This window comes from Leguminivora glycinivorella, chromosome 25, assembly GCF_023078275.1.
Source record: "Leguminivora glycinivorella isolate SPB_JAAS2020 chromosome 25, LegGlyc_1.1, whole genome shotgun sequence".
NCBI classification, from domain to species: Eukaryota; Metazoa; Arthropoda; class Insecta; order Lepidoptera; family Tortricidae; genus Leguminivora; species Leguminivora glycinivorella.
This window is the reverse complement of record NC_062995.1, coordinates 2,371,895-2,399,606: the sequence shown is the minus strand read 5'-3', so window position 1 is coordinate 2,399,606 and position 27,712 is coordinate 2,371,895. Positions and strand designations below refer to the sequence as shown.

The 27,712-nt window shown below is 38.5% G+C and overlaps 2 protein-coding genes and 1 long non-coding RNA gene across 7 annotated transcripts in view; 2 read left to right on the top strand and 1 right to left on the bottom strand.

The window, feature by feature from the left end:
- The window catches only part of LOC125239204 (catenin alpha-like), a 121,343-nt gene that overhangs the window by 27,078 nt on the left and 66,553 nt on the right, over nt 1–27,712 (top strand). The gene's annotated exons all lie outside the window — the stretch shown is intronic.
- Nucleotides 320–11,941, bottom strand: LOC125239209. Its single transcript, XR_007178505.1, has 3 exons — nt 11,851–11,941; nt 1,041–1,181; nt 320–544 (listed from the first exon to the last, which is right to left on the bottom strand). It is a non-coding gene; the product is annotated as an uncharacterized LOC125239209 (long non-coding RNA).
- Nucleotides 15,236–17,549, top strand: LOC125239207. The gene is made up of 3 exons (XM_048146730.1): nt 15,236–15,611; nt 16,031–16,285; nt 17,360–17,549. The coding sequence occupies exons 1-3, from the start codon at nt 15,558–15,560 to the stop codon at nt 17,396–17,398; spliced, it is 348 nt and encodes a 115-aa protein (XP_048002687.1). The 5' UTR covers nt 15,236–15,557; the 3' UTR covers nt 17,399–17,549.

Sequence of the window (27,712 nt, the reverse complement as noted above, 5' to 3'; positions counted from 1 at the left end):
TGCTTTATGAAACCTTCCCTTACTTCCATTTTGCTGGGCTTCCAATTTTGACTTGCACCGGAACCTCGCTTCTTCTTTTGGCGGACTGCCGCAGTGTTCAGCAAAAATGGAATGGTGAGAAATCCGGTTATATTCGTTGTTTCCTCATAGGACGCTATAAAAATGGGACTAGTTAGTAAAATATTATTACAAACGATATAATATAAGGAAAGGTCAATGCGACTATATGCATCCTTTTCTTTAGGGTGCTAGAGAAAAGGATACCTATAGTTTTCTTTGTTCTTATTTACTGACAGACTTGTTTCAATATCCTTGTGGTTTTTTGAGAGCAGAATATTTTCAAAAGTAATTTTCTATAGTTTGTTGACCAGCAACGTCATATAAAAACTGCGTCCTTCTTTTTATACTTTGGTCCTATTTTTCTTCGACTAGGATCCGAGGCATTTTCTAGCCATTGCAAATCATCTTCAAAATTGCCTTCTGTTTCAAATTGAATGCCAGCAGTGATGCAGAGTCCAATGAATCTTAAGAGCTTTTCCAAAATCTGAAAAATATTTAGAAATTTTAGTTTTCATTTGCCTCTTCTCTTGCATTAATATAATTATAATACAATTAATTGCAGTCGTAACCTACATATACACTCACAGTATAAATGTATCATAATAATAAATAAATAAATTAATGTGACAGGATATTCTTACACAGATTGACTGGGTCCCACAGTAAGCTCAAGAAGGCTTGTGATGTAGGTAGGGTACTCAGACAACGAACCCGGGACTGCGACTTAGTAGGGACGGTCACTACTCGCTAGGCCAGCCCGGTATCTTGCCTAACAATGCAGTTATATTAAAAATATTATTGTGATAATGTGCATGAGAAACAATATGTTAATTCAAAAATGGTTGGAATAAAATCTCTCTCTGGTATGTTGGTCTGCCTATGTGGTATTAATTTATTGAATTGTAATTCTTATATGTTTTTTACAATAAAATACAGAACCTCCTCCTTCTAGGTAAAGAAGTTTGTTAGAAACTGCTTACCCTGGAATTATAACTGGGCTCTGGTTTTCTTATCAGCAATTGCAGATGGCACATTTTCTGGCACATTTTCCTTTTCTGAGGGCAAGTTTTCCTTTTCTGAAGTTTCTATAACTATTAGGTCTGTGCAAAATCCATCAGGGTCTGGAAATGAATGATACAATTAATATCACATACCATACTACAAAATTATGAACAGCGTGGAAAAAATATTTGGCCCTAAAGGAACCGTGCATCTTTTTTTAAGAGGGGGTAGAGCAGGGAGAATTTTCAGAATCTGTCAAATTACCCCATTACACACACAAACACCCTTCACTCACACTACCTCAATTTACTGTGAAAGGTCAGTGACCCTTAATTTTTTTACGGGCGTTATTTTGAGTTTGTAGTTAACTACTGACCTCCTTTGAAAAATTAAAACTGTAAAAAGGTTCGCTTATAAGAAGACAGAGATAAAATCCGTGTAATCTAGCTTTCCTCCTCTGTTCATGTCTCATGTGAATTTAATTTACTTACCTAAATATGTAGATAACGTTCCTTACTCAGTTGATTGTTTACCTAGGTGTATTTCAAATGACTTTGCACTTCATTTTGCGTTACTTTTCTACATTTAGATAAAAAATCGTCAGCCTGCCTATCTCTGCAAAACATTAATCAAAGACGCGTGTGAAGGCCGATACCTCCAGGCAGACAATTATGGTCGCGTGATAAATGATAAAACATCAGGCTGTCCCTATCGCACTATTTGTAAGTGCGATAGGGACGGCACGATGTTTTATCATTTATCGCGCGACCATGATTGCCCTGCAGGTCTTCAGAGGCCTGTACGGGAAGCATGGTCGCGCGATAGACGATAAAATATCAGGCCGTCCCTATCGCACTTAGAAATAGTGCGATAGGGACGGCCTGCTATTTTATCACTTATCGCGGGACCATAATTGCCTGCCTGTGCTGCGCATTACGTATATACGGGTTGTATTAAAGACTATCAGATATTTTCTTTATTCTTTTTGGTCGTTAGGTTTTTTATCATTTATTTTAATACAAAAATAAAGCATGTGTATAAAATTAAACCTAATGAATAGAGTACAGAGCTAGTAGCAGTCAAGTCAGAGACACAAAGAAAGACAAGGAATATCGACGCATATCTTATCCAATACCGATACCGCCATCGCCATCTGCATCAGACTCTTGATCTTACCCAATTTCCGAGTCTCTTCTCTTAATTTCAGTTCCTTGAGTTGAAAATGTTGAAACTCATACTTAGTATTAAATAAAACACAAATACATATAAAAATCACAATATAATTTTAAATTATGGCTTAGGCCCTGTACCAGTTGCAGTCGCCACGTCTGTAAAGCCCCTTGTAGTTTCTTTTAAATGGCTAAATACCTAGATGTCATGTCATAAACATCTGTGATGTAACTGAAAATTAAAAAACATCGCTCAAAGATAAGGTTCAAATTAGCATGGCAAAAAATACAGTGCAGTCAAAATACCATCAAAATACGAAAAAGCATATGTCAATGTCAATATCACTGCCGTATGCCGTATTTCAGGCCATAAGGGCTGTTTTCTCAAATATGAAAAAATCTCAAAAGCAGAATTTTAATAAGACTTTCTAGGAAAATTATTTTGAACTTGATATGTAGAACAATTTTTAAAAGTTGTACAAAAAAAATCTGAACTAAGTTTGTAACTATATGAAAAGCATTTTTATCTTAGATTGCATATTTTAGTATCGTAACGAATTTTCTTTCAAATAAAAAGATAATTATTAGAATAGGTTGACGGTGTCAACGTACGTGTGACGACCGTAAACTGGGGTTACATTGACCGATTTGGGAATTTAAACTTCTCTAGTTTCTACATTTAATGGGTATTTTTACCCATTAAATGTAGGAGTAAGAGAACTATAAATTCCAAAATTGGTCAACGTAACGTAACTAAGAAAGAAAAAAAAATGGGACCATCAACTTTTTAAGTCTTTTCCTGCTAAAAATATAAAAAGGTAACAAAATAAGTGATATCAGGATTATTGTTTTCTGTAACGATGTCTGCACGTATCAAATGTTTCTTTTTAACCCAGTGGTTGACTGGTAGAGAAGGCCTTAAGGCATTATGTCCACCATTTGTACTTAGTGTTTTATGTGCAATAAAGAATAAATAAATAAATAAAATAATGTACGCAGAAAAAAAAAGATGTGATCAAACTTAAACTGACATTGGGGTTACTTTGATACACTATATTTTTTTTAATGATAATCAAATGTAATTCCTTACAAAAGTATTTTATCTCAAGAAAAGATAAAAAAAATGGTTCGCAGAGTCAAATATTACAACTCTTTAACGCTATTTTGAGGTTACTTTGATCAAGAATAAAAATTACCATCTTCAAAAAACCAACTTTATTTGCAATTGTTTCAATATTTATCATAAGGAGAGATCCAATTATCAGCCTCAACTCAACAAGTACCGTGACATAATCAGACAATAATCAACTATGTGTCATTATGGTCAATGTTACCCCATGCAAGTGATCAAAGACACCCCACAGAGTAAATCATTAGTAGTAAATACCTAGTTTGACTTTATGATACAAAATTCAATACAATGGTATAGATAAACACATTTCTGGCAAGCTAATATTCACTGTGAACCTTTTACTTTAATACCCAATTCGTTAGTTTAGAAGTTTATTTAAACATGAAAAATAGCAACAAACTATGCTTTTATTTTGACACGTTATCCGCACTGCCCACGACCATACTTACTTATTCACCGCGTCAGAGCACCATCTAACTATAGAGGTTGGTTAAGCGTTATGATATGTGTAGATTTCATTACCGACTACTCATAACATATTAAATCCTTATTTTTTTGGTCAAATAAATATAATATGCTCGTGACAGGTCATATTTTGTTCGCAATCCGAAAGAGTCAACCCTAGCACTTTTCCCTATTCACCCCCTTCCCGACCCTATTCACCCCAACGTTAGGGTGAGCGAAAATTACTAAATAAAACGTCATATTTTCAAAGACAAACCAAAGTTCACACTGTCGGAAGATTTTTTGTGTAAAAAATTAGCATGGCGCATATAAAAAAACTGCTATCGACGTTCAAAAGTCGGTTTTGGCCATATTCACAATAAATTACGTTAGTTTATACCCGTTCCGACCCCATGAACCCAAAATCTTCAGAAAACGATGTACTATGTAGCCCAATTTTAATTGGTATTTTGGAGGTAACTAGTAAAAATAATTTAGTTTTACAATTGTGCAAAAATAGATTCTCAATTGGCCGGTTTTTTTAACCTGGCCTGTAGGCCTAGCACATGATGGCCGCGGGAGTATGTCGCCGCGAGATAGATGCCAAGTCTTCTTCTAACTGTATTAATGACATAAGGACGGGTAGTCTATCTCGCGGCGACATACTCCCGCGGCCATCATGTGCTAGGCCTACTGGTGGCCTAGTGGTAATAACGTTAGCTGCGTAAGCTGAAGGCCCGGGTTCGATTTCCGGCTCAGCCACCGTGGGCCTTGTCGTTTTTTTCTTTCGTGTATGATATCTATTTAAATATTATGTATGTATGTATGTGGACACTTTATTGTACATAAGACAAGTTAGGACATAAAAATACAGTATAGTTATGACGTACAAAGGCGATCTTATCCCTATAAGGGATCTCATCCAACCTTTGAGCGAATTGAAAATTTATTATTTATATGAACTTGAAAAAGAACAAATCAAAAATAAAATAAACTTTTTAACAAAAAAAAACCGCCTTCAAAAATAAGCGCGTTACAAAACACGGAGAAACTAAAAAGCAAAAAATAATAAACCTTTGAATTCAGATTTCTTATCGTGTTGCAATAATCTAAACATCCAAATTATAAACAAATCAATTATTTTTGTAGTCGGTACCAGACCTGTTCGTCGCCTTGCTATTGCCTGTTTGCCCCACCCAACCATACACAGGCTGGTACCGACTCCAAAAATAATTGATTTGTTTATAATTTGGATGTTTAGATTATTGCAATACGATAAGAAATCTGAATTCAAAGGTTTATTATTTTTTGCTTTTTAGTTTCTACGTGTTTTGTAACGCGCTTATTTTTGAAGGCGGTTTTATTTTTTTTTGGTAAAAAGTTTATTTATTTGTTGATTTTTAGTGGTTCCTATTGATATTATATGTATCAGTCCGAATATATGCACACTAGTGAAAGAATTATCCTTTAACTCCTAACCATTGAGGAGTTGACCTTCCATTATCAGCTCAGCCACATAAAATTATTACCATCAGGCGTAAATACTGGTGTACCTTTGAAAAATACACTAAAAACATTACATGTGCCTATAACATTTGAAGATTTCCCTCGATTTCTCCAGGATCCCATCATCAGACCCCGACTTGGTGCCAATGGGACCATCTAGGGGTTATACCCGTACGGTCGGAATCGGTCCACAATTCTCGGAGATATCGAGTAACATACATACAAAAAAAAAACATTCAGTCGAATTGAGAATTTCCTCCTTTTTTGAAGTCGGTTAAAAATAATTTTATTTCTTCCCTAGTTGTATAGTTTCATACTTATGATTTTTATTTTAAAGTAATCCGTTTATATTATAGCAACCATGGGTGATTTTTTTGGACTTAAGTAGAAACGTAGAGGTTGACAGAAGTGTGATTAATATTTCTAAGTGTTAATTTCTTGTATTTAGTCTAACTACGAAGCAATACATTGACGTATAAATTGCGTCCATATACAGAGAGGTCATTCATAAAAATATCACTTTAGGTAACAAGTTATATATCTTTTATACAATGTGACAAGCATTGACCATACATCCCAATTCACCCCTCATCCGACCCTAATCCCCCCTTCGTAAACCTATTCACCCCTTTGCGACCCGATTCCCCCATTCCTGATCCCATTCACCCCTCAGGCCGCGGATATTTATTCATCCCGTAAAAATTCTCCCAACACAGTTGCATCGCTTTCTTCATGAAAACCATTATAAAAATGAAAATATGTCTTATGATATTCTGTTATACATAAACTTTAGAAGTGTATACACATTCAAAAGGATAATGAACGATTAAAATAAGTAAAAATCCAATAAATTTGAACGTCAACTTTGACAGACATGAAACTGTAAATATATTATTTTCCTACTTTGATTGCGGAAAATAGAAGGAATATGTAACATTATATACATTAGAAATATAATAACATTATATATTAGAAATATAATAACATTATATACCCCCGGAACCCTTTTCACCCCAAAATACGGTATTTATTAAATTGTCATTATGTAAAATGTCGGAAACTACGGAACCCTACACTGACGCACTCTTGATCGGTTTTTCTTCTTAATGCTATTTAAGAGATAATAAAAAATTACACCTCCTAATTTATAATAAGTTTTTTTTTGCAAAAATTTCATTTTTGGCACAAGCTATTCTCGCCGACTTTACCTTTCATTCAACAATCATCTATTGCTCTCCGAGACATGTCTAAAAACCCTGACTCAATGGGGATACGACGTTTCATAACAGAGTTCCTATGATCACCTTTCTGCTCCATCATCAGATTAGCTCCATGATACCATAATATTGCATTGTCACTTGATTTACATATGTGTGCAAAATTTCAGTTCAATCGGAAACCGGAAAGTGGGTCAAATTTAGCTTCTACGTTTTAACTCAAACTAACATACCTACTAACAAGGCACGTTGAATAAAAATTTGTATAAAGGCTTCTGATACTAGATTTGCAATATAGTCATACTAGTTATGAAAAAAAAAGCTGCACTTTTAGATGGAAGCAAGCCGCTTTGCATGGTGATAGTAGACGTCTTAGTAAACGATATTTTCCGAGGATATCGAAATTTCATTCCTTAGGAAGCCGAGCGTAGCGAGGTGTTTTATGAAAATGAAAAAAATTCTATCTTTTTATTGTATCGTCCGATTTTGACAAAACGTATCTCAAATGAAAGGTATAGCTTTCTGTAATTAAAAAAAAATTATAAAAAAGTAAGAAAAAAAATAAAAAAAGTAAATTTACGTCTCGCACTGAATAACTTCAAAGAATGACAGACGAAATGTACAATGTCGATATATGAGTTTTTTTAAATCAAAGACAGATAAATTCGTAGTTGAAAACTAAAAACCGCATCGAAATCGGATTAGCATTTTTTAAGATACAAGTTGCCAAAGTTGGGAAAATTTGCTTTATATGGCCACTTTGAAATTCCTTTGCCAGAAAGTCAGAAATAATGTATTTTTCTTACACAGAAAAGTACATAGTGACAGTAGAACTCAAAATAAAATAAAAAATTCCGAGGATATCATAATTTCATCCCTTAGGACGACGAGCGTAGCGAGGTCTGTTACGAAAACCGAAAAAAAAATCTAGTTTTTTTGTACGTCGTCCGATTTTGACAAAACATATTTCAATTGAAAGGTATTGCTTTATGTAAATTAAAAAAAATATTGAAAAAAAAATTGGAAAAAAAATGTAAGATTTTTAAAAAAAAAACTTCAATTTTCGTATCACACTGAATAACTGCAAAAAACGGTAGACACGATGTATAATCTCGATATATGAATTTTTTAAATTAAAGACAAATAGATTCATGATTATAAACTAAAAACCGAATTGAAATCGGATCAGTAGTTTTTAAGATACGAGTTGTCAAAGTTGGCTTAGTTTGTTTATATGGTCGCTTATAAATTCCTTAGCTAGAAAGTCAGAAACATTATATTTTTCTTACAGTTATAAGTATGCATTGGTAATAGACATTTCGATTCGGTTTTTAGTTTATAATCATGAATCTATTTGTCTTTAATTTAAAAAATTCATATATCGATATTATACATCGTGTCTACCGTTTTTTGCAGTTATTCAGTGTGATACGAAAATTTAAGTTTTTTTTTTAAACTTTTACATTTTTTTCCCAATTTTTTTCAATATTTTTTTTTTAGTTACATGAGTCAATACCTTTCAACTGAAATATGTTTTGTCAAAAGCGGACGACGCACAAAAAAATAAGATTTTTTTTTTCGGTTTTCGTAACAGACCTCGCTACGCTCGTCGTCCTAAGGGATGAAATTATGACATCCTCGAAATTTTTTACATTATTTTGAGTTCTACTATCACTATGTACTTTTCTGTGTAAGAAATATATATTATTTCTGACTTTCTGGCAAAGGAATTTCAAAGTGGCCATATAAAGCAAATTTTCCCAACTTTGGCAACTTGTATCTTAAGAAATGCTAATCCGATTTCGATGTGGTCTTTAGTTTTCAACTATGAATTTATCTGTCTTTGATTTAAAAAAACTCATATATCATATCGACATTGTACAAAATTTGTCTGTCATTATTTGAAGTTATTCAGCGCGAGACGTAAATTTACTTTTTTTAATTTTTTTCTTACTTTTTTTAAAATAATTTTTGTTTCATTTTTTTTTTTAATTATATAAAGCAATATCTTTCATTTGAGATACGTTTTGTCAAAATCGGACGATACAATAAAAAGATAGAATTTTTTTTATTTTCATAAAACACCTCACTACGCTCGGTTTCCTAAGGGATGAAATTTCGATATCCTCGGAAAAAATCGTTTACTATGATGTCTACTATCACCATGCAAAGCGGCTTGCTTCCATCCAAAAGTGCAGCTTTTGGCCAAAAATTCTCCATAACAAGTATGACAAATAAGTTTACTTGTCATAATTTAAAAACAGATGAGACAGACATATCCAATGACAATAAGTCTACACCGTTTTCATGAACTGTCAAATCACCTCATACAACTTACGGCTGTAAGGCAACTAAGTAGGGTTTGTTATTGCAAATTAATTACATATTAATGATTTCTAGCCCGTAAGATATATATTTTAGGGATGTACCGACTAGTCGCCGACTAGTCGGGAAAGCCGACTATCCGGCCACATTTGTAGTCGGCGATTAGTCGGCGACTAGTCGGCGAAAAAGGCCGATTAGTCGGTACATTATAAGTGATAGAAAAACAGTACAAACATAAATTAACAGCTGATATTGTTGTATTATGAACCTATTTGTTATGTTGTTAGTCAAAAGAACAACTGCGGTAATCACAAAAAGAAACGTCCTACCAAGGACTATCGGTTTCATAGGCAGGATTCCTACCCACTTAGGCACTGGTCCCACGGCGAGCTAGCAAACTATGAGCTATCGGCTATTTGTGCGACAAAAGATAGTCGCTCCCGTGTAAATAAAAGTGACAGATGTATTATAGCTGAGCTATTGACTATTTTATAGTTCATCGCTCAGCTATAATACATCTGTTTCTTTTTTTACACGGCAACGACTATCTTTTGTCGCATAAATAGCCGATAGCTCATCGCTTTACTAGCTAGTGGTGGGACCAGTGCCTTAAGCCAAACCGTTTGTTAAAAATGGAAATTGTATATCAATATTCTCATTGACCTTCGAACCTTTAAAAATAATGAAAAGCGCCAACAAACTACCAATGTAATTCAAAAATTTTGGTAAATTACTCGAAAATTATGTTCTGGCCGACTAGCCGACTAGTCGGCCGACTAATCGGCCACCCAAGCGCCGACTAGTCGGTAGTCGGCCTAGTCGGCCAAATCAATAGTCGGTACATCCCTAATATATTTGCTTTAACAATGGATAGATATTTATGCGGATGAGAGTGTAATTTAGGTTTTTATAAGGAATCAAATCAAAAATTTTTAAGCGACCCGATCAGATATTTATCCGGATAAGGACCCTCTCACATCTACCGTCTTGCGATCGTAGCGTCGGGCCAACTGTATGACTAAGCCGGGCTGACGCGGCGGCTTTTTCCATACAGTTGGCCCGACGCTACGCTCGCGAGACGCTAGAAAGAGAGACGATGTTTTTGACGGTCACGGAGCATCACCAATTTTTGCCGGGAACATGTCGTCATATACTTAATTACTTATGGCCCCCTATAGAAAATCAGATATTTTTGCACGGCCGTTCATAGTCATTTTATGCTGGTCACCAGCTGGTATTCCATGAATATCTAGTTGAGTGGAGAAGTGCCATTCAAAACAAGCGCTTTCTAAACAACGATGTATTTAGGTACTTTATAATTATTATTGTTTTCAACTTACGGTTACGTGTTCGCGGTATGCACAGAGTAAATCTTTAATGAAATTGAGACATTGTTTTATATATACAATTAAATTTGAACCAGAAGCACTATACCTATACCCGCTCGCATTCCCTTTTTTTCTATTCTAAGTAAGAATCGATTAATAAGTATCTAAATATGTATGGATAAATTAAATTGTAATTGTTTACATACAACCTGTGAAGTTTGGTTGACAAAATTTGACGTAGGTGCTGTCATATATATTTTTAAAATGACGTACTGTTAATACCAGCGTAATGAAAATGTATTCCAATGAGTAAAAGAAAACATGAAACTTTTTTCAATTTAACCGAACTAGAATGAAATAATTTATACTCATTCGGTTGTGTTCGTTATTTTCTTTAATAATGTGATATATTTTTATTTATTTTTTATGCACAAGCCATGCACCTTTAAACTTTAAATGAAATTGGATCTCCACCTGACATATTTGATTTACCCTATTTATTTTGAGCACAGTTTTACACTGGTATGGTTTTTCGTGTACGTACACTATTTTCTGTCAAAATATTTGTCAAATTTAATTGTCAACACGGAGCGACCGGCGACACGTCTGCCTCCGATGAGCCGCTCACGGCGTCTAATCGAAAGGAGAATTCTGACAGCAATGGCGAATGTATGGAAATTTTACGATAGTTTAAATTTAAGGTAAAATTTCTGTGTTGCCTTTGAGAGGAAAAATATAAAAAACCTCAAAAGTTCTAGTCCATTTATCTGGCTTTTAGAATCACTTAATGTTATAACTAAAGTATTGAATTTTTTTAACAAAGTTTACTAAACGGCGACATACGTTTTTCTCATTTTGGGTCAACTTTGCGTGGGTTTATTTATTATACCCTTAATAATTAGAGATTCTGAATAGTCAAAAGTTGTAGACACACTCTTTAAGATAATAACTACATTCATTTTATTTCATTTTATTGAGAAATGTGAGCAGCATTTGTTAAACGCCGAATGCTCTTTTCGAGGATTTCGTACGACCCCCTCTTAACTCAAAGTTAATATTTTTCAATATTCATCTTTAATCCCTGTTACCATCTATGTAGGGTTTGAATCATATTTCTCCATTGACTGTTAGTCCTGGACAGCTTGAGTGGCCACCTCCCACTCGTACACCCAAGTCGAAGGGAATGTTTTTTCTTTTCAAAAACCACTGTTTTTTAAGTAAAAAGGCATCTGCTCCTCCTCCTCTCCTCTACTTAGCATAATCCAGTTCTTAATTCTACTGTAAATAAATATTTGGGGACACCTTACACTAATCAACCTAGCTCCAAACTAAGCAATGATTATTCTATAGATGCTAGACGATTATATGCATAGATACATGTCATGTCTGTGTTCATCACACTAGGCCAAACTTTGTTACACAAATTGATAAATCCCACTGTTAGATCAAGAAGGCATGTGTTCTGGGTACTGATGATATACAAATACTGAAGTAAATAGAAAACACCCATGACACGGCAACCTCTGTATCATACAAATGTCCTTATCCTTACATGTGTATTATTACGAGCTTGCATCCATCATCGGCCGGGGCCGCAGCCCAGCAAGCTATTGGCCTCGTGTCATTAGCAACTTGACTAAATAATGAAAAAAATACATTGTACTTACTGGTGAATTTTCGTATTAAGTTCTCCAACTCCCATGTTTTTCAAAAATTCGATCACTTACTCCATTGAACTTGTAAGTTGTTAGATCTGTGATGTGATATGATAACCGCCGCAAAAAATTTCAACACAACAGTCAACACGTGTTGACAAGTCAGTTCGGCGCCAGTGTTGCCAACTCCGATTTTGAAAAACGCTAGGCTAATGTATAGAAGATGTCTAAAATACGTTAACATTTTATTTAAATGAGTCTCCCTCGAATTAAAGGCATAAAGGTATTTAAAATAAATGATTAAAAATAATTCAGTACCTATCTAAAATTGAAATGCCGTCAAATGATACCTAATGTGCAGTAAAATTCACCGTAATTTGTTATTTGGTTACGAGTCTGTTGTTTTTTAGCAATATATTCGATAAAAATTTTATTTTAACTAATAGATAATAATCAATAGTAAACTACGATACAAGTGCGAAAAATAGGAAATTCGAAACGAGTTGTAATTAAAACACGAACGAAGAGAGTCTTTTAAATCGACACGAGTAGTGATATAGTGACACCTATAATACTTATTCTATTCGTACATGTATCGTACAACGTTTTACAATACATACCATAATTATATAATAGTACATTACGATTTACGATAGGTACTAGTGCGAAAAGGTGGAAGTTCGAAACGAGTGGCAATAAATTAAAACACAACAGAAGGGAGTGTTCTAAATCGACACGAGTTACGAATTTCCTTTTCGCACGTGTATCGTACGACGTTTTTCAGTACAGATGGTCCTCCGAAGTTTCGACCTGACAAGAAATGAATCACTTCTCGCACTAGTGCGTAAAAAACGCAACATCTGTACTGAAATAGTACATTACGATACAAGTGCGTAAAAAGGAAGTTCGAAACGAGTGGCGATAAATTAAAACACGACCGAAGTGAGTGTTTTAAATCGACACGAGTTACGAATTATATATATACATATATATAGAGTAACCGAAATGGGAAGGGGTGGATCCGTTCCTGACTTGGATACTCATGAAGAATACAAAACTGAACCCAAATCGAGTCCGGCTATGCTAACGCTGCAGCGTTTTTGATAACAGTGTGTAAGCCTTATTGCGATTATTAAATAACTTAAACGATTCTGACAACACTTTCATAGTGGGCTATCAAATTTATGGAAAGCATGGTTAGCTTAATAGGATCAGCATGGCAATCCGTAAATAACTCACCCTTCCATTTATTTTGAAAATGGTTATATTACATCGACGTCCGCCACACACCAAAATTCATAATAAAATTGAATACCATATGGCGATGACAAATATGGTTGCTTTCAAGTTGATGCCTTAGACCAAATATGCAAAAGTATGTGCCCAATGCTAAATGGAAAATTTCGATGAAAGAGCCGTGAAAATATCCCAGATCTGGTATATTTTATTCCGAGTTGGCAACACTCGCACGCGCCGCGGGAGGGGCGCGGGCGGAAGGCGGATGTACAAACGCTTACCCCTACTATTCACTTGATTGATCAGATTACCAATTATTTAATTTGTTTATTATCATAATTGATTTAACAATTCATTCTTAGTAGAGCTCAATTCATTTCGTAATTGATACAAAAATTTTATCATACTGGGTGTTCATGCAATTCGAAGCGCAATGGCGTTCCGCGCGCCATCTAGCGAGGTTAGTTGTAACTACGAAGTATCGAGCGACATCATTGGTCGTGATTCAGTATTGGCTAATATAGCAGTGAGTGCTGCCTCTCGCGGCGAGAGTTGGAGTTTTGAGTTGACCTGTGAGCTTGTAAGAACAAGCATGGTAAAAATGCGTTGAGAACGATTTGTATAAGTTTGCTGTTTTTGTATCGCGACGCGCGTTAAAATAGTGTCTAAGGTGTAACTCGTTGCATTAAAATAAGTGTTAGTTGAGCCCAGTGGTTTGATTCAACGCCCAGATACCATCCCCTGGCCGAGGTAGCTTCGGGGACGGCGCCGGTCCTCGCTCTGGACCTTAAAAGAGCGTGGTGGCCCAGCCTAGGTGTGAGGGGCCGGAGACGACGCGTCGACGGCTACGAGCACCATTTCTTCGGTGTACCAGACCGGCGGGTCCAGGACCTGGCCGTGTAGCGTACATTTTGGTGTAACCCATAAGGGGAACGAACCGTTATCAGCACGATATTGGAAGATAACCCTCGAATTGGGACAAGATTCAGGACCGAAGCGGTCTACAATCAGCAGAATCGAGGATTCGCGTCATTCCAGCATTTAGTGTTAAATTCTGTGCGTTGGACGCTAAATAACGAAGTGAAAATCAAAACCGCATGGGTTTTTAGGTTATTAGTGTTGTGCCAATTTCATTGAACAGATTACCGGTTAAGTTGCCAAGTTGGTAACATTGAGTGACTAACTTCACATCGAACAACTGTCAGCTGTCAGAATCGGCCATAGTGTATAGACTCTAAGTTACGTCAAACTTCAAGTTGTTGACATATTAAACGTCAAATTCATTTACTTGCCGGATCGATATTGTTAATCGCTATTATAATATAGAAAACCGATATGTGGGCAAAACAAGCTATCCTTAATGGATCAGACTCACACAACATGGTTCTCGCATCCGATTTAATGATTAAAGCTCACCGTGATTTGAGAGATGACTGGCAGAAACTATGGGACGCTTCCCGACGCCATGTTGGAAAACATTATGGAAACATACAGCCAATTATTCCATATAAACCATGGTTCTTCCGCTTCCGTTCAGCTACTAAATGGGCCACGTCTACACTCTGTCGTCTCCGATTAGGTCACGTCTGTACTCCGGTGTTCCTTGCCAAAATTAGGGTTCGGGATAGTTCCCTGTGCGAATGCGGGCTTGACGAAGGAACTCCTGATCACATTTTCTTTTCGTGCAGCAGGCTTAAACACTCTATGTACGACATTTTACCAAAAGACATCCCTCGCCCTATCAATTTTCAAACGCTCCTGGTCCTCATGGACCCTCCCATTACCGCATTGCTTCTCAAACACATTCAAGAAAATAACATTAAACTTTAAATTCTTTTCTTATTCTATTACTAACATAATATTATATTGTCAATAATTGACAATCTCTTATTTCTCCTTATGTTGGCATGCTTACTAACTGTCAAAACTGCCGCCCTTTCTCGCTCTTCTCTCTAATAAACTGTACATTCGTCCTGTGCTGTCTGTGATGTCCTTAACATTAAATGTTTTTTGTTTTAGGTTTCCAGCTCCTTTCCTACCGCAAAATTTTCACCGAACATTCTTATCGTGCGTTGTATGTCTATAACGTCGTCATTGGCAAAATCCCTCCTGCCAAAAGAGGGGAAAGCCACAAATTAAAAAAAAAAAAAAAAAAATCGCTATTATAATATAGAAAACAAGTGTTACAATTTAGAGTTAACTTTACTGTGAGATATTTGTGTTCATAGCAAACATGTCGCTAAAAGCCGCAAAGGTTCAATTAAAGACCCGTTATTTAATGTTAACGGATTATGCTGGCACAATTGTGGTACGACCAGGCACGATCGCCGCGACCGTAGCAAGGAGGCATTTCCGAGAAGCCTACAAAACGTATGTTTCGGCATACGAGTCATTGGTGGCGAGTGATTCGGAACTTGCAGAGGAGGAAAGACTACTGTACCAGCAGCAATTTAGCGAGGTAAATCGACTCCTCATTCAATTGGATGAGGCATCAGAGGAAGAGGAGTCCGGGAGGCCCTCAACCTCAAAACATCAAGGTAAGGTCAAACTTCCGTTAGTTCAATTGCCTACATTTTCAGGCTGCCTAGCTGAATGGCTGTCATTCTATGACTTATTTATGTCCCTTGTTGATGCGGGACCGCTTTCCGACGCGGAAAAACACTATTATTTAAGGACGTCGTTAAATAGTGAGGCACTATCGATTGTTCAACATTTGCCTATGGATGGCGACAACTATACAGTTGCCCTGGACCTCCTAAAGCAAAGGTATCACAACAGCAGGCAGCTGGTAGACACCTTTATAGGACAGATCCTAAACCTGCCCAACGTGGGAGGCCCCAATGTCAATTTAAGAACCCAGTTTTATGATCCTCTCAGAGAGGCCATCCAGGCGCTTAGGAAACTGAAGCAACCTGTCGATGAATGGTCGTATTTATTACTGCATTTAATTTTACAGAAGTTGCCCCTGCGCGTAAAGATGCTCTTTGAGGAGCGGCACGGGACAGATCCGCAAGTGCTACCGACCCTTACCCAGCTAGTGTCGCTACTAGATGAACAATGCCGGGTGCAGCAGGCGATCTCCCCTGCAGCAGTGGAACGAACTCCTGCGGCACGCCGGTCACCCACTGCTAGAGGTCGAGGCGGCGCAGCGCCGGCTCACCACCTGGCAGCCCCCCGGGTCCTGGCAGCACAACCGGAACCCAATGATCAGGTGAATCGTTCATTTGCAACTTGCTCTTATTGCTCGAGCAGTGCTCACACCCTGTACAAATGCCCCGCTTTCCTGGGACTGCCACCTTCGAAGCGCAGAACCTGGGCTAGAGATACAGGGGCCTGCTTCAAATGTCTCCGCGCTCATTATGCTAGAGAATGTATGTCGCGCAATTGGTGCGCGGCATGCCAATCATCAGTGCATAATTCGTTGTTATGCTCGGCTGTGGCAGGCATGTCGGTTGAGGAACCAGCAGCTGCAAAGGCTGTGCACCGAGTGCAAGATCAGCCACCGGCTCAGTCAGCCTCGTGGAGGCGATCACCACCGCAGCGGCGGTCACCACCTCGACCGGCCCCGCCACAGGAGAGAGGGCCGCAGCAGGCCCACTCATCACAATCATGCTCACCACTACCGTGGGGTGTGGAGGAAGCTAGGACTCCTCCCTATCAAACCAGACACCTCTTTTGGTGGCTGCTGGTCACGTTCCACGCCTGCCGGTTGGAGCGAGGGCCCGCCAGGCGCAGGAGACCTTCCACTCCTTGCGCTTTGGCACTCGACGCAGCCCTGAGCCCCGGCAATGAAATGATCTCACTGTTGGTGAACCAGAGGCACGGTGGATGACGCCATCCATCCGTGTCAGTCCTACAGCCATTGTTCTTGTTAGATCAGGTAATGGTACTTACGTTAAGGCTAGATCTTTGCTGGATACCGGCGCGGCTTGCTCCATAGTAAAGAAATCATTTGCAGATGAAGTAGGTTTGCACCAACAGTTTAATGGTACTAATATATTTGGAATCGGTGATCAAAAGGTCAATGTCCCCGGGACAATAGCAAAGGTAGTATTCAGGCCGGTAGGAAAAATAGTTCCGATAATTAGCGTTATAGCTACAGTTATGTATACAGTTACTGGGAATATTCCATATGTAAATGCATACCTCAAGGGTCACTTAGATGCGACGCAGCTCAAGTTGGCAGACCCAAAGTTTGATGTATCTCAAGATGTAGATATCATTTTTGGACTGGATATACTCAATTATATATATACAGGCTCAAAGATTCTCACTAACATTCCAGGTGTGGAGGCCTATGGAACGTGCTTTGGCCATGTACTGATGGGTGCTTTGTGGAAGCATCCCGCTGACATCTCAACGAAGCAGCTGAGAGGGACGTCCGTAGAGGACTATGGAGTCCATGCGACACGCCTCGAGGAGGTACTTGAGAAGTTCTGGAAGGTCGAGCAGCCTCCAGAGGATCCGGTGGAGCATCCGGAGCATGTCGAATGTGAAAGGTTGTATACCTCCAATACTACACGTATGCCTGACGGCAAATACATGGTACGGCTGCCCTTATTGACAGACAGACCCGCACTCGGTGAGTCGAGGGCCATTGCCGCACGCAGGTTTTATTCATTAGAGGCGAAGTTAGCCAAGAATCCAGTCTTTGCTGAGAAATACAGGGATTTCATGCGAGAATATGAGTCATTAGGACATATGTCGAAATCAAACTATCAATTTGATTCAGAACACTTTATAATTCCACATCATGGTATTTTTAAGAGGGATTCTGATAAGCTCAGAGTGGTATTCAATGGGGCATCTCAAAGTAGCAATGGAATATCTGTAAATCAGTGTCTTCACTCAGGAAAGCCGCTCCAGAATGATATTACCAAGATATTGTTGAATTTCAGACGACACCAGTTTGTCTTCACGGCCGACATCCGCATGATGTTCAGGCAGACGTGGATACACCCCGACGATAGGCGCTATCAGCTGATCCTGTGGCGTGAGGATCCGTCGCAGGACCTACAGGTATATGAGTTAAATACTAATACCTACGGGCTACGGTCAAGCCCCTTTGTCGCAATAAGGACGCTAATACAATTAGCCAATGATTGGCAAGCTCAGCATCCAGGCTCCCCAGCTGCAGACGTCGTGCGACGGCAGGTATATGTTGATGACGTACTGGCGGGAGCAGAGTCAATAGCGGAGGCCCAGCAGCTAAAATCGGAGCTCACAGATCTCATGAGCAGTGCTGGGTATGAACTTAGAAAATGGTCGTCCAACTGCCGCGAGTTACTGCAGGACCTACCACAGGAATATTGTGAGATACCTCATCAATTCGACGCAGAAGATAAGAGCCTCATAAAGGTATTAGGCATCCAATGGAACCCGATAAACGACACAATGTCATATCAAATCAACGTACCCCTAGGGCAAGCGATAACCAAGCGAAGCGTGTTAAGTACTATCGCTCGATTATATGATCCTTGTGGATACTGTGCTCCCATCGTCTACAGATTCAAACTGTTTATGCAATCACTTTTTTCAGATGGAATGACGTGGGATGAACCCCTCACGGAGGTTCAAGAAAGTCAATGGAACGAAATGGTTCAGGATTTAAACCATTTGTCTCACTTACAGATCTCTCGATGCGTCGCGCTACCGGGATCGGTATCATATTCACTCCACGGTTTTGGAGATGCGTCTGAGATGGGCTACGGAGCGTGCGTATACCTCCGGACAGCAGACGCCGCTGGAAACGTCATGGTACGACTAATTATAGCTAAGACTAGAGTTGCGTCGAAAAAGACCAAGCAAACCATTCCAAAGAATGAGCTAAACGCGGCTCATATGGTTTATAAATTGCTGAATCACGCCGCAGCGGCCTATGAAGATGAACTTGATATTGACAGCATAAATGCATGGTCCGATAGCAAGATAACGTTGTGTTGGTTAAACACTAAGCCACACCTGCTCCAAACATTTGAATGTAATAGAGTACAAGACATTCAACAGTCGAAGCGACTAATGACATGGCGCTATGTCCGGGGTGAGTTGAACCCGGCCGACGTCGCGTCGCGGGGAACCACAGCGAAAAGGCTCCTCAAGTGCAAGCTGTGGTGGTCACCAGACTGGCTACTCGAGGAGGAATCTCAGTGGCCAACGATGCCAGTCACCATGTCACCTGAGCTGCCAGGGTTCAAACAATTGGTACATGTCGTCGCTGAAGAGCAGTCATGGGAAGACTGCCTACTATCCAGAGTGAGCTCTTATAGTAAGCTCATAAATGTAACGTCATACATTTTACGGTTTTGCAAGAATATTCGTTTGCCGAAGCAGCAACGAAACTTGAACCAGACCCTGTCTATAGATGAAAATCGTGCCGCTACGAGCCACTGGATCAAGAAGGTCCAGTTGGATGCATACAAGGATGAAGCCATCTTACTGAAAAAAGGAAAATTAGTATGCAAGTCTCTCCAGAAATTAAGCGTCTTCGTAGATGAAGACCAGTTTATTCGAGTCGGCGGCCGACTCCGTAATTCAAGCCTGCGCTATGAAGCGAAGCACCCATTGCTTATTCCGAAGGATCATAGATGGACTGTGATGTGTAAGCATACCTAATTAGATTAAGTAGGCTAGATGCTTTATATATGGAAACTGTATTACTCATAATGATCAGCTTATTCTATCTGTATTCTAATCGACATTACATATTGATGCCTTGGAGAGTCAACATGTGTTTCATTTATTAAACTCTACTACATCCCTACCGAATAGAACATGCACCAATAGCTTCGACCAATACATGGCGACCTTGCCAAAGCGTGTCAGCGTGTTGAGGAACTACGACCACTAAGGCTTCTCTGCAGCATTTCGTCGGTTTGCTATTTTCAAGATGGGGAAAACTGTGTCTAGAGTGGAGAAGGAAGAGGTCATCATAGCTCAGGCCGGTCAGGGCAATAGCGCCAGGACGAGTCAGGACATCAGCCACGCGGATGGGCAATCATACATAACGATGGCTATGGGAGTGATGATCACCGTTATCTTCGTCTATCTCGTCTGGAAAAGGATCCACAAGTGTCTGACGCAGAAGATCGAGCGCCAGGCGGCTGCTATGGTGATGCGCAGGCGTGCGTCCGTCTAAGGTGGCGGGCAGCGGCTGTCGTGGGGATTCCTGGAGCGCTGCGGATCGGCAAAGCAGTGTGAGTGTCCTACCACGAACTAAGTGACAAAGACTTTCATCGGACTACCGGAAAAATCATGTAAGTGTAGTGAAGTGACAAAGACTTTCATCGGCCTGCCGGGAAATCATGTAAGTGTAGTGAATTATTTTCCTATGGACTGTAGACCTTATCGTGTGGCGTTATATTAGCTTAAGGCTCGTTATAGTTATGCCAGATGTTTTAGAATTTTATAAGCGCATTAATTATTTTAAGGAATATTTGCTTAAGCTTGGGCCAGTTAGAAGAAGCGAGAAGTTAGGGCAGGAAAAATTTTCGGAAGCAAAGTCGGTTTATAACGAGTATAATGCCTATTTAGAGATTTATATTTCAAAGGTAGAAAAGGGGGAAGTGCCCCTCGACAATAAGGTACAACAGTATATTGCGGAAGTCGAAAGAGCATATGCTAAAATATTGCAACTGTTCGGGGAATCGCAACAATTAATTAATTCAAACATGGGTTCCAAATCGAATTTCGACTTGAAGACGGCAGTCTCTCTTTTGCCCGTCATGGATGATACTGAAAAGGTTTCTTTGCAATTAATCGACGCCATAGAGTTGTATGGGACAATGATAGTCGAAGCTGACATCCCGGTGTTGATAAATTTCGTTTTGAAAACACGTTTGTCTTACAATGCAAAACTGCGGTTAACAGGTACCTATACCACAGTAGCGAGTTTAATTGCAGATATGAAACTTCATCTGCTAACTCGGAGGTCGGATACCGCTTTGCAGAAACAGTTGCAGACGGCTAGGCAGGCGGGAAAGAGTATAGAGCAGTTCGGTAGAGATTTAGAGGATATTTTTGTCAAGCTGACAATTTCACAAGCCAATGGTGATTCGAGTGCTTACAGTGTTCTAAAACCCCTTAATGAAAGGCAGGCTATTCACAGGTTTACCAGTGGTTTGCGAAATGACCGGTTAAGTACGGTAATATCGGCTCGCAATTACACGTCTCTTAAAGACGCAATACAGGGTGCTAAGGATGAAGAGATTGCGATGACACCAACACCCTCAGAGCAGGTGTTCGCGGTGCGCGGTAGGGGTGCAAGAGCCCAAATAGCTTCGGGTCGTGGAAATGTATATTTCAACAGTAGGGTAGGTGCAGCGAGACACCCGCAGTACGAGTACAGGAAAACCGAAGGACGCGCTTCCTACTTGCCCAGAGGCAGAGGCGGTGGCGCTTTCAGGGGTGGTTTACGCGGCCATGGATATCGTAAGAGCTACGGGCATAATGGTAACGGTTTCGGACCCCGTAAGCCCCATAATAAGCAGTACGTAAACACGGCTCGTGAGTGCAATGACACGAACGAGTCACCAGCCAGATCGTCTGATCTTCAGTTTTTTCGTAACTAACACCTTACCTTATATTATGGCCTTCGGTAACGTGAATTCAGTTCAGCTTCACGTAAATGGAAAGTCGTTGACATGGCTATTGGACACCGGAGCGTCATTGAGTGCAGTCAAATATGGTTCGATAAGACCAACAGCTCCGATGATTCACCCACACACAACAAACGTAAATGGGCTAGGCGGTGTAATTACATCTGTTGGTTACAGCTATCTCGATTTATTTTATGAGACAAATGAATCATTTAGTCACAAATTTCATGTTTTTGAAAATTTACCGGTTGACGCGGACGGGATCCTGGGTCAGGATTTCTTAAAAAAATATAGAGGCAATATAGATTTTGAAACGGACGTTTTGAAATTGAAAAACGGTAACCGCACATCCTTTATACCGGTACGCGTTTACTCTACACATAGCAGTAACGAACAATCATTCATTGAGTTACCTTCGCGAAGTGAAATTTTTGTAAAAGTTCCCATTAATGTCGCGGGAGATTTTGTTGTTTATGCCAGCGAAGTATGCGAGGGTATTTTCATAGCAAATTCTTTGTCTAGAAGTACGGATGGTAATTTGACTGTTAAACTATTGAACACGCGAGAGCAGGTTGTGAGGATTAAGTGTGTTACTCCCGAAATTAGGCGACTGGAGGAATTTGACGTTCTTAATTTTGATGAATGTCCAAATAACGCCGAAAGAGTGAAACTGTTGCTTTCTTTGTTAAAATTGAATTATTTAAATTCGGAAGAAAACGCCAGCATCTCAAGTATTTGCGCTAAGTTTGCCGATATTTTTCACCTACCAGGTGATAAGCTGAATACCATGAACCTTTACGAACAAAAAATCCATTTAAAGCCTAATGAATCTCCAGTTTACAGTAAGCCATACAGATTGCCTCACTCTCAAAAAGCGGAAATTAAAAAACAAATCGATCAAATGTTACGAGATGACATAATCGAAGAGTCCTATTCGGAATGGGCTAGTCCTTTGTTAATAGTACCTAAAAAAGCAGATTCCAGCGGGGAAAAGAAATGGAGGGTCGTAATTGACTACAGAAAAGTTAACGAGCGTATAGAGAATGACAAATTTCCATTACCGAATATTACCGAGATATTGGATTCACTGTCTGGTGCAATTTATTTCAGCACCTTGGACCTTAATCAAGGATACTATCAAGTAAAACTCGACCCTAAGAGTAGGCAATACACGGCATTTTTGGCTGATAAGCACTACCAAATGAAGCGCCTCCCAATGGGTCTAAAAACGAGTGCTAGTGCGTTTAGCAGAGCGATGACAGTTGCAATGACGGGTTTGAATTACTTACAATGTATCGTTTACCTTGACGATATTATCGTCATGGGACGAAATCTTCAGGAGCATAGCAAAAATTTAATAGACGTATTTTCGAGGCTGAGGAAAGTCAACTTTAAACTTAACCCACTAAAATGTACGTTTCTAAAAAAGGAAATTTTATATTTAGGCCATTTAGTTACGTCAGATGGAATCAAACCAGATCCAAGCAAAATTTTAGCGATTAAAAATTATCCAACTCCAAAAAATGAAGATGAAGCTAGAAGGTTCGTAGCGTTTGCGAACTATTACAGAAAATTTATTCCGAAGTTTGCCGAAATAGCTCAGCCAATAAATAATTTATTTAAAAAAAACGTAGACTTTGTATGGACTAATGAATGTTCAGATGCATTTAATACCCTAAAAACAGCAATGAGTAACCCACCATTGCTACAATATCCTAACTTTTCAGAAGATAACGAGTTTAGAATACACACCGATGCGTCAGGGATAGCGATAGGCTGCGTTTTATCAAACGGAGATGGTTTACCTGTTGCTTACGCCAGTAGACCCCTGAACAAAGCGGAGAAAAATTATCCCACCATTGAGAAAGAGCTTTTAGCTATTTTGTGGGGAATAAAATATTTCAGACCTTATTTATTTGGACGACGTTTCAGAGTAATTACGGATCATAGGCCGTTAGTCTATTTATTTAACATGAAGGATCCCTCCAGCCGCCTAACCAAGTTCAAATTGTATTTACAGGAGTACGATTTTGTGGTAGAGTATTTGAAAGGTAAAGATAATGTGGCTGCAGACGCATTATCAAGGGTTGAGATAACTAGTGAACAGCTGAAAGACATGAGTGAAAGAGTTATGTTCGTAACAACACGTGGGCAAAAGAAGCGAATGGAAGAGAAAGAAAGGCAAAAAAATGCCGGCACTACGGATTTCCAAAACGGTTGGATTGATCACCCAAACGTGGCCGAAATTCTAAAAAAACCTAACAATTCAACACAATTAAGTTTTAATTCAGAAGAGTATCGCAAGTGTGCGAAAATGAATGATTGTATTTATAGCAGAAACAATACGTTTGTATATACACCCTCATTGTCACTTATTAGCGTTGCACCAGTATCCCTATCATGTATGAAACGAGCTTTCTTCATGAGGGAATTGGAAGCTTTCTGCAATATTATAAACATTAACGAAATATGCGTTATTAAAAACAAAGACAATGAAAAGATTATCAAAGAGCTAGCTCAACATATAAAAAATATAAGTAAGTGGTCCGGGCCACGACTATGTATTATAAAGGGTGCAAAAGAAGTAAAGAATAAAGATGACAGGCGAGTCATCATGAATGATTTTCATATCTTACCCACTAGCGGACACGCGGGTATGCGTAGTAGGATGACGAATAATATAAAACGTCACTACTACTGGCCAAGCATGGAAAATGACATAAAAGCTTTTGTAAAAAAATGCGATAAATGCCAAAAGCAAAAATTCCATAAACACATAAAAGAACCGATGTCTATTACTACCACAGCCACATCGGCATGTGAAAAAGTGTATCTAGATCTAGTTGGCCCTTTAACTAAAGATAACAACGGGTATAGTTACATATTGACGATACAGTGCGAGCTCACTAAGTACGTATGGGCTTACCCATTACCCAATAAAGAGACCGAAACGGTCGCGCGAGCATTCGTTGAAGGTTTTATTTTACATTACGGCATCCCGCGCGAGATAGCAACAGACCGAGGTTCTGAATTTATTTCTTCAACTATGCGAAATACGTGTAAATTGTTAAAAATAAATCAGATACAATCCACGGCATATCACCATGAGAGTCTCGGTTCTTTGGAGAACTCTCATAAGGCCCTGGGAGCTTTCCTCAGAATCCAGACGGATAACCAGGCTCACGAATGGAGCAACTGGCTTCAATTCTGGTGCTTCAGTTATAACACGACTATGCATTCTGAAACTAAGTATACTCCCTTCGAATTAGTATTCGGAAAACTTTGTAATTTACCAACTAATATAACTAATAATAATATAGATCCTGTGTATAACTTCGATGATTATCCGATAGCTTTAAGGTATAGATTGCAAAAGGCTCAGGAAGACGCCAGAAATAATTTAATTATGTCAAAGCAGTTAAGAAAAGAAAGATATGATAAAACATGTAATCCAATTAAGTATAAAATAGGCGATTTATTATTAGTGAAAAAGAAGGACGTGAAAAAATGGACCCAGTGTATTTAGGTCCATACTCTGTTATTGAAGACATGGATGTTAATGTAAAAGTTTCTATAGGAAATAAACAAAATGTAATCCATAAAAATAGAACTATTCCTTATTTTATGTAACGAGTTATGCTAGTAATAAGTTAGTCATAATCATTGACTCATCGGTGCACCAGGTGTGCGTCACATTTCATTATATTATTGTTATCGTAACCTAAGAGAGTAATCACCTCACCATAATTATGAGCGTGTCGTATTATACAATAACACATAAAAGTGATTGACCTGTATTTTTATTGTAGGTTAATTTGAAAGTTTGTTAAACATGATTTTTTTTTGTGTAATATTTTTTTTTCTTTTCTAAAAAAAAAAAAAAAAAAAAATAGGGGGGAAGGTGTGATGTGTAAGCATACCTAATTAGATTAAGTAGGCTAGATGCTTTATATATGGAAACTGTATTACTCATAATGATCAGCTTATTCTATCTGTATTCTAATCGACATTACATATTGATGCCTTGGAGAGTCAACATGTGTTTCATTTATTAAACTCTACTACATCCCTACCGAATAGAACATGCACCAATAGCTTCGACCAATACATTCATTACCTGAACCTTCATGGAAGGACACAAATATGTCACGGTTATCACATTTCCAATTTGTACAAGCTATAACTCAGAAATTTTGGGCTAAATATTATTTTGAGTATTTGAACAATTTACAATCACGTAATAAATGGAATAGGCATGTACCTAATGTTGCAATTAATGATTTAGTCCTAATTAAAGATGACAATACGCCACCTCTACAATGGCGTAGGGGTAGAGTAATACAAATATTCAAAGGATCCGACGATGTTGTCAGATCGGTAAAATTAAAAACTCAGGGAGGCGAACTCGTTCGTCCTGTTGTTAAATTATGTAAATTGCCCATGGAACTGTAATTAATCATAAGGAGTAATTCATTATAAATGTAAATTGAAATATTGCTACTAACGTATGTCTGTTTGAGTTCCACCAGGGAACCATTGTAACTAACAACCTAGTAAATAGTTTACCTTAAGTTTAATTTCACTGATGTAAAATTGTGTGAAGATGTATCTCATGGTCACAGATCACTTCTTGCTAGATGCCACATGTAGTATTTGTATCTGCATTTTTTAATTTGTTTGTTTTGTTCACTTGATCTCTAGAACGAGACAATTGAACAGCTTCAAGTCTTCAGGTCAATCTCCCCCCTGGGGGCCCCAGGATGTTCATGCAATTCGAAGCGCAATGGCGTTCCGCGCGCCATCTAGCGAGGTTAGTTGTAACTACGAAGTATCGAGCGACATCATTGGTCGTGATTCAGTATTGGCTAATATAGCAGTGAGTGCTGCCTCTCGCGGCGAGAGTTGGAGTTTTGAGTTGACCTGTGAGCTTGTAAGAACAAGCATGGTAAAAATGCGTTGAGAACGATTTGTATAAGTTTGCTGTTTTTGTATCGCGACGCGCGTTAAAATAGTGTCTAAGGTGTAACTCGTTGCATTAAAATAAGTGTTAGTTGAGCCCAGTGGTTTGATTCAACGCCCAGATACCATCCCCTGGCCGAGGTAGCTTCGGGGACGGCGCCGGTCCTCGCTCTGGACCTTAAAAGAGCGTGGTGGCCCAGCCTAGGTGTGAGGGGCCGGAGACGACGCGTCGACGGCTACGAGCACCATTTCTTCGGTGTACCAGACCGGCGGGTCCAGGACCTGGCCGTGTAGCGTACACTGGGATTGAAAAATGTATCTTCGTTGTTTCAAAATTTTATATGTCTAGAACTATTAACATACTTATCTGTCTTAAAGAATTAGTTGAGCATTGAAGCAACCTAGATTTAATTTATGTCAAATACCAAGTCTTATTTGAATCAACAAAGACAAAATAATCAAATTAAGCATGAAAATGATTAAAACCATTATCATACTTATCTGTTTTAATGAATTAGTTCAGGATTGAATGTACCTACACGTTTAGTTGTTTGAAATACCTAATCATATTTGAATCAATAGAAAAAAATAATCAAATCAACTATGAAAATGTTTAAAACAATTAACATACCTATCTGTTTTAATGAATTTGAACAGGATTGAATCTACCTATGTTTAGTTGTTTCAAATATCTAATCTTATTTGAATCAACAAAGATAAAATAATCAAATTGACTATGAAAATATTCAGAACTATTAATATACTTATCTGTTTTAATGAATTAGTTCAGGATTGAATCAACCTATGTTACATAGTTTTGCCTAACAAGTAAATAATTGATTCAAGGTGTTCAATGGTTAGGAATAACAAAATACCTAAGTCATTAGTTCAATCATACACTCCCTTATTGTTTTTAGTAATCAGCTTTATTTGAATTATATAAGATCGTAATTGTAGTGATTAACTTAACATCAACTAAGAGAAAACTGCTCTTAGTTGGCCTTCATTTTTTAGAGTGTAGCGAGTAACTTTTTTACGAGAAAAGTATGTGTTGCTATGATAAAAAAAATAGTTCCATTTCTACT